This window comes from Venustampulla echinocandica (assembly GCF_003357145.1).
Source record: "Venustampulla echinocandica strain BP 5553 chromosome Unknown scaffold_10, whole genome shotgun sequence".
Taxonomy (NCBI): Eukaryota; Fungi; Ascomycota; class Leotiomycetes; order Helotiales; family Pleuroascaceae; genus Venustampulla; species Venustampulla echinocandica.
In genome coordinates, this window is record NW_022474215.1 from 496,564 (window position 1) to 509,290 (window position 12,727).

The 12,727-nt window shown below is 46.2% G+C and overlaps 5 protein-coding genes across 5 annotated transcripts; 1 reads left to right on the forward strand and 4 right to left on the reverse strand.

The window, feature by feature from the left end:
• Window positions 1-766: 766 nt before the first annotated feature.
• On the reverse strand, window positions 767-1,315 carry BP5553_09320 (uncharacterized protein; the record flags this gene model as incomplete). Its single annotated transcript, XM_032017943.1, has 1 exon — window positions 767-1,315. The coding sequence occupies one exon, from the start codon at window positions 1,313-1,315 to the stop codon at window positions 767-769; it is 549 nt and encodes a 182-aa protein (XP_031865850.1).
• A 1,536-nt stretch (window positions 1,316-2,851) lies between these two features.
• On the reverse strand, window positions 2,852-4,140 carry BP5553_09321 (uncharacterized protein; the record flags this gene model as incomplete). The annotated part of the gene is made up of 3 exons (XM_032017944.1): window positions 2,852-3,398; window positions 3,461-3,623; window positions 3,684-4,140. 3 exons carry the CDS (start codon window positions 4,138-4,140, stop codon window positions 2,852-2,854), a joined length of 1,167 nt encoding a protein of 388 aa, XP_031865851.1.
• A 1,345-nt stretch (window positions 4,141-5,485) lies between these two features.
• On the forward strand, window positions 5,486-6,061 carry BP5553_09322 (uncharacterized protein; the record flags this gene model as incomplete). The annotated part of the gene is made up of 2 exons (XM_032017945.1): window positions 5,486-5,569; window positions 5,618-6,061. 2 exons carry the CDS (start codon window positions 5,486-5,488, stop codon window positions 6,059-6,061), a joined length of 528 nt encoding a protein of 175 aa, XP_031865852.1.
• A 579-nt stretch (window positions 6,062-6,640) lies between these two features.
• Window positions 6,641-8,983, reverse strand: BP5553_09323 (putative kinesin-II subunit; the record flags this gene model as incomplete). The annotated part of the gene is made up of 3 exons (XM_032017946.1): window positions 6,641-8,667; window positions 8,715-8,912; window positions 8,971-8,983. The coding sequence occupies 3 exons, from the start codon at window positions 8,981-8,983 to the stop codon at window positions 6,641-6,643; spliced, it is 2,238 nt and encodes a 745-aa protein (XP_031865853.1).
• Window positions 8,984-9,570: 587 nt separating this feature from the next.
• On the reverse strand, window positions 9,571-11,219 carry BP5553_09324 (uncharacterized protein; the record flags this gene model as incomplete). Its single annotated transcript, XM_032017947.1, has 4 exons — window positions 9,571-9,997; window positions 10,059-10,124; window positions 10,178-10,796; window positions 10,862-11,219. The coding sequence occupies 4 exons, from the start codon at window positions 11,217-11,219 to the stop codon at window positions 9,571-9,573; spliced, it is 1,470 nt and encodes a 489-aa protein (XP_031865854.1).
• Between the last annotated feature and the right edge of the window lie 1,508 nt (window positions 11,220-12,727).

The window sequence follows — 12,727 nt, forward strand, 5'->3', positions numbered from 1 at the left end:
ACCGTTCCCAAGGATGGGGGGCATATCGTGGGATTGAACGAGCATGTAGGGAGTAAACTAAGTAGCCTCCTTAAACCTCCTTGGGTTATGCAGTCAACAGTGAACAGCGACAAGAAAGGCAACCTCACAAATAGCCAATACACGACTCTTCCTGGTAGGAGTCAGCCTCACGATAACGCTCCCAGTCTATTTTCTTTAGAACTGAGAGTTTTAACTTGCTATATTTGCTATGAGGCTAAGGTATTGAAACCCAGTAGTTCTTCAAGTGGGGCTAAACAACCTTTCTCCTTCACTGAACTACAAAAGCAAAAGCAAAAGCAAACTATCTACTGATTTCCTTAGAGAGTACAAAGTACCAGGAAATAAACAATGTTGTCGGTGTGATTTTGGTTTTGGTAGCACAAATCAATGTTCTGCAGAAAGTTGTAGGCATCGGCGGGGAGTGGGCGGTGAGTAGAGCTCGCCATTCACAACAATCCACCGTATTTCAGCAAGCTTCCTTGATACTCTGACAATCATAGCTCTGTGAACTGTATATCTCTTTCGAACGTTGCTGGCAATTGAGTGTGCAGTATCTATCTTGATAAGTATTAAGTCAAACGCTTGGGGTGAAACGAGCAAGGCCCCACCGTTGCCATCGCCTCCAACCTTTGCTCCTTCAACCGCACGAACTCTTATGGAGAGCTTTTATCTTATTCAAGTTCAAGTCATTAGTAAATTTATCTTAAGCACAAAAGCAAGCACAACTGCTGAGCATATGACATACTTAAGTTCCATAAAATTTGATGAAAAGCTTCAAGAGCTCCTTGTCATCAGCCGCCTTAGTTGCCAGATGTTTTTTATATACCACCTTTTCAGTTCTGTTGAGAAGCCTCTTGGAGCGTTCTTTCTCAGCCTTAAGAAGGTCTTGCAAGTTAATGAGCTGCCGGTGCACCAAGGTCTGGGTGTTGCTAGCGAGAACAGCCTTTTCCTTCTCCAGCACGTCATGATCTTCTCCCAAGCTCTCCTTAACGACACCTTCGTACTTCTCGTTGAATCTAGTGATCCAATCTTGGGTAATTACCTCAGCCCTCTCGAACGCGACCACAGACATCTCTATCAATCTATTCTTGGTCCTGCGAAGGAAATCATCATCGCGAGTAGCGCGTTTGATGAACAGTTCGTGGATCGCCCTAAGGGCTGGACCATGGGGGGTCTTGTCCATCCGTTGGAGATAAGTTGCCAGGTCAGGAGGTCCCCTCTTCGTCATCTTCTCAGGAGCACCCGAGCCAGAGCCATTATTCAACTCCTCGGGCTTAGCTCCTTGGGATACCATTGGATTTGAAAGGTGTGGAATTGCGCTGTATTATGCTGTATCGTGCAAGTTAGATTATTATCGGTTGGGCTTAAGATTATCTCTGATGTGTGGGCCTTACTGTGGAAACTTTGGAAGCTTCAACGCGTGCTGCGTGACAACCGATATGGGTAGGATTGCTTGGGATGGATGCAATGATGATTGTCAGGTATGTGGATGTGATTCTTGAGACAGTAGATGCTAGCTAATGTGCGTGTAGTAGATCGGGGTAGGGAGGCGTGGTTCTCTTGGTGGTTTCCAGAGGCGACGTGGATTTTTATATGGGTTGTTTGTTTACACAGCAACAAGTATCGCTTCTTAATTCTAGGACGAAAGCGTTCACCGACTCCCTTTACAGTGGTGTATTCAGTGTGTAGGCAGTATGATTTACCACCGCCTTCTACGTCGGTGACAGAGGAAGATGTTGCAACTCAAAACCACCTTCGTCGCGCAAGAGCAGACTCAAAATCTATTCTAAAATAGCAGTCCAGAGAAACCTACCATAAGCTCGATGAACATGACGCACTGAAATAGCAACTTTGGTTTGCTCACCTCGTTCAATTCTTTATAACGTTGCTTGAGACATATCAAAAGACATGCCTTTCATTCTCAGGATCAAAATCACAAAGCTAGCTGGTATGTTCTGAAAGAATGCAACTCTGCAAAAGACTCTCTAAACGGGGGTATAGATTGTTATTATCTATACGTTTTTTTTAAGGAAGGATTTTGATAAGAGGCCTCGACATTTCTATGCGTTGATGAGAAATGTCTGGAGATCACGTGGTGCGTTTTGTGATATCTGGCACTGTATACTCGTGGAATGGCCATAAAACATATTAGGAGAAATGGGTATTAAGCGAAGAACAAGGGGAACATGATATAACATTTCTCTGACCAGCAGCCTAGAAATTGACCTCCTTCGTTTTGAAACGTCTCTTGAAGTTACGAAAGTCTCACGAGACCCAATAAACATTCACTTAATATCCGAGATGGGCTCAGGTTAGTACTCGTCCCACCATCCAGCTCCTTGCGGATAACCTACTACCGAAACCAGAAATGCTTTCAGTTCAGCTTTCTCTTGCAATACTGACTTCTTATGACGGGATAATATATGCGAATGAGGATAGCAAGGGATTAGCCAAGTATTTTGGGTTCAGACGAGGAGTCTATTCTTCAAACGAGTGTGGTTATATGGTAGGGCACCCTTTCCTTACGCATACCAAAAAACTAAAATACATACTAGACTCTCTGTACCCCCCCTATTGCGAGCGCCGCCCATAAATGCCATCTACCGAGTCCCAATCCAAGGAATAACCTTTCCATCCTGCCAAATAGCCCATCCCATACGCTAAGGAAGCATAGAAAGGGGCAAAACATGCGCTATCATTGTAACCGATCCAAAATCCGCAGAGAGAAACCAGGTTCTGCTACAGGCGGCGTGGGGAGAGAATCAGAGAGGTGTTGTTCGAATACAAAAAGAGACGAACAAGAACTAAAGCAAGTCATACGTAGGCAAGCCTACGCATCCTTCAGACCCGGAAAATCGCACTGGATCTGCTGTTCGGCAGGGACATTCTTCGCAGTTTTGACATCGCCCATCGTGCACCATGCGCCCGCAACGCCCTTATCATCCGTTGACCAACCAACGTCACCGCCAGGGAAATCGATATTCCAGAAGGTCGTTCCGGATTTGGTGTAAGAGAAGTCGAGCTTGGTCCCAATATTGCCCGTACGGAAGACATAGAGGCTCCTCGGGAGGCCCTTGATCTCTAGACTATCCGTATTAGACTTCATGGTGCCTGTTTTCTTGCCCTTGGAGACTTCATCTTTGCCATTGACTTGGAAGACTTCGGTTTCAAAGTTTTCGTCGCCTTTGCGGGAGATCTTTACGCGGTATTGCATCATATCGGACTTGCTGGTAACTGCGTAGTGGTTATCCGTAATGTAGTTGTACGGCTGGCTCATCTGCCCAGTCTTCTTATCTTTGGGGATCTGGAGCTTGGACATGTGGAATTGAAAGCCGTCATTTGCGCAGTTAGGTTTCGGCTTGCAGTAGGGGACGAATCTTGCCGTAATAGTAAGTAACTGCAACGCGAAAGAAAAGGGACACGGTAGGAGGTAACTTACTTGTCCTGGTCGTCGACTCCATCTTTACCGTCGATAATCCAGTCTACCTCGAATGTGTCGCCATCTTTCATCTCCCCGTCGCATTTCCTATCGCCAGCGAGGGCTCCGCCCTTTTTCCAGTCCCCCTGGGCTCGGACGAATTGTTTAAACTGGGAGCCACCACCTTCGGTAAGAAAGGTTAACAGTTTGCTCGACGATATTGATTTTTGTCAGAGATACTCACTTCCGTTTTCCCCCCCATTAATACACCGCAAGCTATTTCTTACAGTCCCTTCTTTGAATTCAGCCTGCTTGAAAGCATTCATAGGGAATTCGTCGCACTGAAGTGGCTTGGGGGCGATGTCATTGGATTGCCTGTCCCACATCCTCTGACCTAAAGGCGCAAGCTTGCAAATCGTAGAGCTGATGCTGGTTGTGCAGCCAGAATGTACTCGGTTATCAACTGGGCTGTTCCCAAATGTGAACTTTTTGTTGCCTTTGTTGACACAATTTATGAAATAACATGCGTTATTGCATGCTCCAGCAGCCTTATTGCACTTGAACTTGAATGTACCGCAGTCTCTTGAGGCCGCCCTCAAGGTGGGATCTCGTTCCATGAGAGAGGCCCCATCGGTGGTAGGCGGCAGGGCGATGCATAACCCAAGGAGGGAGTATATAGAGAAGGCGGCAAGGAGCTTCATTCTGAAGGCTGCTCGTCCAATGGAGTGTACCAAGAAGTAAAGAACGAGAAAGTATTGAGATAATATTTTCAAAAAGCAAAGGAGAGAAAATGGCAAACGATAAAGGGCGATTGGAAAGCTTTACTGAAAAGAATATATTGGAGATAGCACTGCAGCCCAGACATTTATACCTTCTTTTCCCTTACCTTTGATGTTCCACGGCTGGCACAGCATATCGTCTGACACATAAATTTTATCAGAAGGCGGAGGGAAGGAATCCAAACGAAACAAGACAGGGAATATAGGAGATCAAGAGACGAGGGGAGGATACGACCTGACCTCTCACGAAGGGTAACGAAGTGAAGCAATAGAGATAGGGAAACGGAAGGAGGAGTTAGGCGAAGCGGTAGTGTACCGAGTGTTTGTGCTATGTGAATCGCAAAAGAGAAAGTATTAGATGGAACTTTTAGCCCCAGAGAAGCTTATCGTGGCGGCGGAATTCCTTCTCAGTGCACTGCACTGCCATAACTAACCAGTAGATGATCTGCGAATCTTGAAGGCAGCAACTATAATGTATGTAAGAGTAAGCGCGAGCAGGATCAAAGCACTGTCATATAACGTTAAATTTGACAGGAGACTATGATATGAGGGTTGCACAAGATCCTAAAGGAATGTGCTTCAAATCAATGTAGTTTCAAACGGTTTAGAGGCACTGATAGGTCTAGTCGTTGCTGATCTCTGTCTAGACGCTGCCGACCGAGGTTAAGCATGGGACTCAAAATGAGCGGATCAACCTTACTAAAAATATATTAATAGACTAAAGATGGTTTTGCTTGTTCAAAACTTAGAGAGCCTGCTATATTATCATGGGGCTCGAAGCGGTCGGCCATGAGATGACAGGGCGGAGCGCTGGCTATACTGATATGTTGGGAGACGGCGGAGGAAGCTTAACTTGACTGGCTGCATGAATAAACATGTCAGCTAAATTTCAAACAATATCCTCATTAGCAAATAGGAATACGTGAAAAATTAACCTACTCCGTACGTAAGGTGATACCCCAGAGCTGAGGCTGTGGAACTGCACGCCTTTGCAGGTTAGTTACACAACGGAGGAATCTTACTGTATGTGGCTTGGCAGGTGGCTGAATCAGCCACCACCAATTGTATAAATAATTGAACAGGGAAACCAGTAAGGATCCCTCAGGAATATCCATCCTAAAATTAATTGCGTCGTCAATCATGGTTGGCTGTAGTGACGTCACTGTCGAGAATTACCTCTATTGGCCTCTTGTATTTTAGAGATATCAATACCTTCCGTCTCTTCTTCTTCCTGTCCGCATATGACCTTCCAGTATCAACAATAAAAATGTCTCATGAAGGCCCAAGGAACTCACCTATGTGGGTTGACGCTACTTTTGCACTTTTTATCCTCGTCGATGTTTCCAGAGACGTGCTACCCTCTTTCCCATCGAGCTTCTCTCGGTACTAACATCCTCAGGAAATAAATCGCGTTCTCCAAGAAGCCTATGACGGAAGTACAGTCAACGACTACATGTTCTGGCTTGCCGATGACTTCTCCAATGCGCCACGTCGACGTAGAGAAGGCGATGCGACCTATGTTGAGAGTGGGACGGAGCCTCCTATCCCGGAAGGATGGACTTCTCGATTCAAGGGGAAGACGATCCAAGACGTGGCAGGTTTCTTAAAGCAAGCTCCAGATGAGCTATGTGTTGACTGGCATCACTTTGCCGTGTTGGGCGAAGACTTTACCAAGCGGCATGTTATCACCCTTTGTAGGATTGGGGATGAGGAACTGAAAGGAGATAAACTTTCGACCTTACCGTGTACGGTGGAGCAGTCGGCGCTGTGCTTGTCAAGCATGGAACCTCATAAATGGGAGGAGTACCAGGCGGACCAGGACGGCAATAACCCGATTATGTAGCTAGTAGAGCAGCTCCATAAAATAAATAGCGCGGTTCAAATTCATTGCTTCATTGCTATTCCATTTTTTGAAATAAAGAGGGCTCATTCCTAGCTCGAGCCGCAAGGCGGAGTTTTAACTCTAGAATACTGAAAGGGGTTATTCCAGCGCTTAGTGCGGAGGTTTGGTGAGGCGAAAAATGAAGAGTGTTGTCAGTTTAGCTGCCGGCTAAGTTAGCTGCTAGGATTCTAATATCATCTGGACCACTTACTTCCCCCTTGCTACGTAAGATCTAGTCTAATTGCCAGTAGGACTTAGTCATTTCTTGAGAAATCGGAATGCTGTATGGGTCTTCGATGGTTAGTATTTATTATCTGGATATTCTGACTTCATTCGGGGGAAAACTAATATCACTCGAACCGGGGAATTTGCTTAGTGACCTGGGTGAGACAATCATGGACGGGAGAGAAAGGTTCAGCAGTTCAAACAGATTAATATCTGTAAATATATTTGAAGCGAATACTCCAAACTCCACCCATGCTGGGCAGCTGGAAAGGCTGCCTAGGTATATCCCGACAATGCAACACCAGAAATGAATCTTTATACAAGTAACACAACAATCCCTTCGTACGCCCGTTCTACCGTTCGATTACCCATCCCTGGCACCGCTTTCAATTGCTGTAGGGTCTGGATATTCCCTCCATCATCTTCGTTCTGCAGCTCTAGGAATTCGACGAGGTCTCTTGCTTTCTTTGCTCCAACGCCGCTGAGGCCCCTGATCATAGCCACGTCTCGGGAATTAACAATATCGAGGAGGTGCCGGGTCCGTGGAGTTGGGGCTGGGGGAACTTCGGGGTCAACATTATCGGTGAATACACGAAGCGAAGACTTTGCACCGGTCTTGGCTTTCGACTTCTTGGGTTTTGAGGCCTTGTATACGAAGCTGTCATCATCTTGATATTTGTGTTCAGGAATAATCGCTGAACCAATATACTCGTCATCAGAGTGTTCGTTGACCTCCTTTCTTTCTGGGTCGGCTTGCATTTCTACTAAGTTTTCCAGAGATGCAGCAGGGCTAGGGAGATGCGTAGCCGAAACAATAGGTGCTGTTGCAAGGGCGTTTCGATGAACCTCTACAGACGCTGACTGCCTGGCCGCCGCTTCTGCTTCTTTATTTGCCTGTATCTTCGCCCTCAAGTTGCGAATCTTCTTTTGCAACTTTTCCTGGTCTGGGAAGAAGGGTAAAGCCAGTTCATACATTTTCAGTGCGCTTCTGTCTTCCCCTCTTTCCTTGTGTTGCTTGGCCATCAATAGGAAGCGTAAGCCTTCAGTCCGTGCTTCTTCGGCTTCGCCACTCTCAATCTTTCTTTCAAGAGCTTCGAGCCGTCGCTGGACAGCATCGGTAATATCTTGTGAATTCTTGGTTGGTGGCTGCTCTAAAGCTCGGCTGGCCAAGGCTTCGGAAACCTTTCGTTCAATTAACTCTTCGATTTTAGAGGCCGATAGTTCGGCCGCTGACCTTGGGGCTGTTGGTCTGGCCATTTTCGTTGGGCGTGAGTTGGCTCCAGAATCTGATGGTCTCTTGTTCGTGGAATTCGTCCTCATAACCGATGTTGCTGTTGAGTTAGACGGTCGCGGCCCTGGCTTTGCTTTATCTGTGTATACCGAAAACGCCTTTGCGGGCTTGTCTCCAGCTTTCGGGGGCACTGCAGTCGGGTGTGTATTGTGAGCATTCGCAAGGGCACGTAGTGGCTGCCGTTGAATGGTTGCTCCAGTTATAGGCGCAGCCTTTCTTGGTGGCTGCGTAAATACCACTTCGTTTTCAATCTCTCTGACTTCGATCCGCTTGGCCCGTGAACTGACGTTGAGACTTGAAAGGGTGTCGAGATGGTAAGATCGCAGAGGCGCCAGATTCAGTATCATGATCGTGATACCGTTATTCTGGCCTAAGCTTAGAATTCTCGTCATTTTAGATTCCCTATAGGGTATCCTCTTGTCCCCTCGCCCAATAGCATCGATACACTGACTCAACACGAATAGAGATTTATTGATGCTCGCGGATTCGACCATCCTCTCCTTTCCGTTCTCGGTCCTTCGATTGTCTTCTGATCCAGCCAGATCAATTGCCGATGCCGTACTTGTTAGCGTCCCGTTTTCGTTCGTCTGATTGACCTTGACCATTAGAATTGCGTGGCTTCGACTACTTTGAGCATTGAGTTTTGTCCCCGCCGTGCTGCGGTTATGGTTTGCCTCGATGTACAATCTCTCAAAATCCTTCAAATCATCGCAAGCATGTTCTGATAACCCAACAACTATCGTCTTCCCGTCTTTTTCACGGAGCGGTAACCCAGCTAAGGTACGTTTCTCGGGCGGCTCAAAGAGATCGTATACTTTGTCGTTATAAATCTCGTAATACGAGAGGGTAATCGACACTGTCGTTTCTCCTCCAGAGTCTTTCGTGACCTTCCTTCCACGGCGATAGACTCCGCTCAGCAATCGCGGTATAACCCCTCTTTCTGATAATTTCATTCCCCCCCTCATAGTATGCGTCTTCCCAGTGCCAGTAACGCCATATGCAAAAATTGTAACATCTAGACCTTGAAAGAGAGATTTGAGATGCGGCGCAACTGTTATAGATTAGAAACAGTGGAGTTTGGAGATCTCTTGGACGGACCTTCTTTCGTGAAGAGCTCCTCCTGCGTTGTTGCCATTTTATAAACTCCATTGAAAGCAAAACTGAACTCCTCCGATTCATTCTTGGGATTGGGTATCCGCACAATATTCGACGGCTTGTCATCGTGGCTGCTATCTGGGCGAACAATTATGTCTTTGTCGAGTTCCTTGTCTAGCAAGGGCCGGAGTCGTGCAACCACTGTCGTATTATTTGTCAGGGATACGAACAGTATTGGATACAGATGGGATGAACTGACCTCGAACAGACATGGTGGAGAAGGAATTGTAAAAACAAAATACGACGAAATAGTATCGAAAGAAATAGCATCCACCAAAACTTCGGTGTTGCAGAGCCACTTGTACTCTGGTTACGAGCTCCCTTGTCGGTCAATAGTGGTGCTCGAATATTGAGAACCATTCACGACAAGGACACGCGAAGTTCGTCCGAGTGGCGTTGACAGGGCAACACGCGAAGCGTATGGGGTCACGTGTTGCTGCGAAATCTGGAATTTACCTATGACCCTGAACCAAACAAATCAAGCTGACCTTCTGTGAAATCCAGTTTCGTCGATGCTTCATAGAATGACTTAAAGGGGACCCTCGGATTTGGTAGCATTCATCGGGACCTAAGTAGCTCTTTTTATCGTCGATATATTCACAGAACAATGTCCCCCCTTTATCCCCGTGGGAGTAACACCGTCTCGAAAATTCCACGAAAAAAAAAAATCATATATTATTAGGTGTGATCTATAACTCTATTTCCTACATCTGCTGCAGCAAGGGCGGGGGTCTTATACCATGGTATCTATGCTGTCCAAACTCCAAAAAGTGCATCGTTTTACGATCAGCCATGCTGTTCATATAATCTTCATTTTAAACCCGCACTGCACCCACCGAGAAGCCACAAATACTAGAGTGCCAGCTGTCATCGTCGCACCACAAAATATCTGGAGATATAAGAAGTCTCCGTGATCTTTTGATAACAAGGCTCCGCCAATTGGATTGCCTGTTAACCCAGCGATGGAAACAATAGCGAAAAGAGTCCCAGATCGGACACCGATCTCACGGATGGGGGAGATCTGTGCTAATAGTGATGGCGCCAGAGAGACGAAAGCTCCCGAAGAAAATCCGTAGAGCAGAGCAAACACAATGATCGGGGCGTTGCTTGCCGATGGGAGCCATAATGCGAATACGATTATTGCTGAGAAGCCAGTGGTCATAATCATAACATTAAACCGACCAATGCGGTCAGCGAATATTCCAGGAAGGATTCGTCCAAAGATGCTGAGTTACAGGTTAGCGTATTCATGAAGCTATCTCTCAATATGTAATGCTGTCTACTCACGATGCTGCATTTAGAATGGACACGACATAAACTGATAGATTGTTTGACATTCCATGTTTTTGGGCCCTAAGCACTTACGTTAGGAGTGGTCTGAGACTATGAGGATATAACCAACTTACTGGAGGATTATGTAGTTGAAAGGAAGGAAAGTGCCGAAGAAGAACAGGAAGGATGCAGCACAGATCAGAGCGAAAGCAGGTTCCCTCAGTGGAGTTATAAACTCCATAATGTCGAATTTCTTTGGCTTGGGTGTCAATCTTGATTTCACGGTAAAGTTGGCGATCCCTAGCATCCCTAGTATCATAAATGCGGCAGCCCTCATCGTCCAAGGAAACCCAATCTGTGGGATGAGCTTCGAAACAAAAATAGGAAATATAACCCCCCCAAGGCTGGAGCCCGACGCCATCACTCCAAAGGCGGCTGCGCGATTCTTAAAGAACCACGTCCCAACAGAACTCATAGACGCGTAGAAGACAGCGCTTGCGCCAAGAGAACTACACATCCCTTGAGACAGAAGGAATTGGTAGTATTCTGTCGAAAGAGAGGCCATCATCAAGCCGAAGACGTGGAAGAATGTCCCTATGAGCAGGAGATACCGAGGACCAAAGGTATCGAAAACTTTGCCGAAAATTGGGCCACCGAGAAACATCATAGAGACTTCCAGAGAAGGGATCCAAGAGACGGTACTCGGCGAGTACTGGCTCAGCAAGTTTGTTTGATAGTACTCTTGGAACACTCCTACATTGGATCATTAGCCAAAGAGTCTCCAAATCTGAAACCACGGTCCGTTATAGTTTACTTACCAATACAATTAATCCAGCCAAAAGAACAAAACAGAGAACACCACCCTCCTAGAACGACTAGCCATGCCTCGAGGCCGCCATCCGGGAAGTCTGCAGGATTCACACCGCCAGGAGCAACATTAGACCTGGGGATCGCACCGCTCTTCTCAAGATCGGCCTCCGCTTCCACCTCTGGCTCCGGGAATATATTTGCCTCAGTCGACTGGTTCTGACTTCCGATTTTTGTGAGTGAGGACTTATCGTCCAAAATTTGAGTGGCCAACGTCGGTTTATTCCCGTGATCTGTTACTGGGATTGCTTCCGTCATTTTCTCCCCCGCACTCAGCGACGAGCTCGATAAACTGTGATCCGAGGCCATGAACGTTCGAAGTGTATGCTAGAATGATGAATGGATTATAAAGGAATATGAGATGAAGTAAAATGGGAAGAAAGGGCGATGGAATTTGGAAAGTTTTGCTCTTCTATATTGGACTTACGTACAGTACCTAGGTAGTATATATATCCCTTCGATACTCCTTAAGGCTTATGTAGGAGATAAGCTTTCTCCATGGGAATAAGCTGACCAACCATTCTTCTTTTGCCGGAGGGGACTACGACTAGAATCGTTAGTTATATACGACTGGGCGATCTGATTCACTGGAATCTGGGACAGGAAACAGGGCTGTCCATTTCCCCTGCCATTTTGCGCGCTTCGCACCTCGCCCTCGGCGTTCACTAAAGCCGAGCGAGAGAGACTTCTCAAGTAGATCATGTCCCATTTAGTAACTCATCGCACCCCAAAAGGCTACTCATAACAGATTTTCATGCTCTCCAGCATCGCCCTCGAGCCTGCTACTACCCTATCTTGAAGAACTATAACGGTGAGCCCTCAGGGCCACGCCTGCGAAACCACCAACGGATTTTTGGTAAAACTTCACCCACCCACGAGGTTAGTATGTCCAAGACAACAGGCATTAGCAAAAATCTTCTATATAGCCAACTGCAATCTGAAACTGATCTTCAAAGTGGACCACTCGGCATAAACAGGTTAACTCTGGGACCTCTTTACCGTTGGTTTAGGTTAATGTAATAAGTCATCGTGACGGGCGTCCGTTCGTTGACTAGAATGTAACTGGCAAAACCTATTCTACTGCTCTCAGTTTGGCGTGTCAATAGTGCGCTAAGTACTACGTAGTACGTACGGTATCGTAGCCGTCATTAATTCTTACGGAGTTGAAGATTTGCGGATACGGAGTGGCGAAAGCACTCATCGCACCGAAATTGTGCCATGTTCTAATAAATGTACTTCGTGGTACACCAACCCCAATCCTCGGGGTCTGCATTACTATCTCCGAAGATGTCGGTATATTATTATTAATTCGGTCTATTCGGTCTTACCAATCTGGTCCACGAAATACGCAATATTATAACCAGCTACAATTGCGTAATTCGATGTGTTCGAAAGCCACCTTCTAATTGGGGAACAAGTCTAGAAGCAAAACGTCAGCTTCACCAGTAGTGAGTGATTAACAGGGATTCTTTGTGAATAGTTAACTCCTCCGTCCTCCCTCCCATAAGATTGACTGTGGTCTGCTCTCTGGAATAATCCCATATTCGCTGGTATGAGCGGATACATAGAAGTACCAGGAGAGACTAGTTATTCGAAAGCGAAATTAAAGTCCCAATCCTTTGCTCGAAGTCTGGAAACTTGCAAGGTCCTTCTAGTTATGCTTTCAACCTCGACCTTAACGCTGAGCCTCTTTGCACCCTGTGGGAAAGAAACGATTTCACGGCTCCATTTTCAGTTAATAGGTATATATGGTAATACTATAGATTGCTTTGTTTCTTAACCACAGCAATATTCATAGCTTTTGATTTGATATCCGT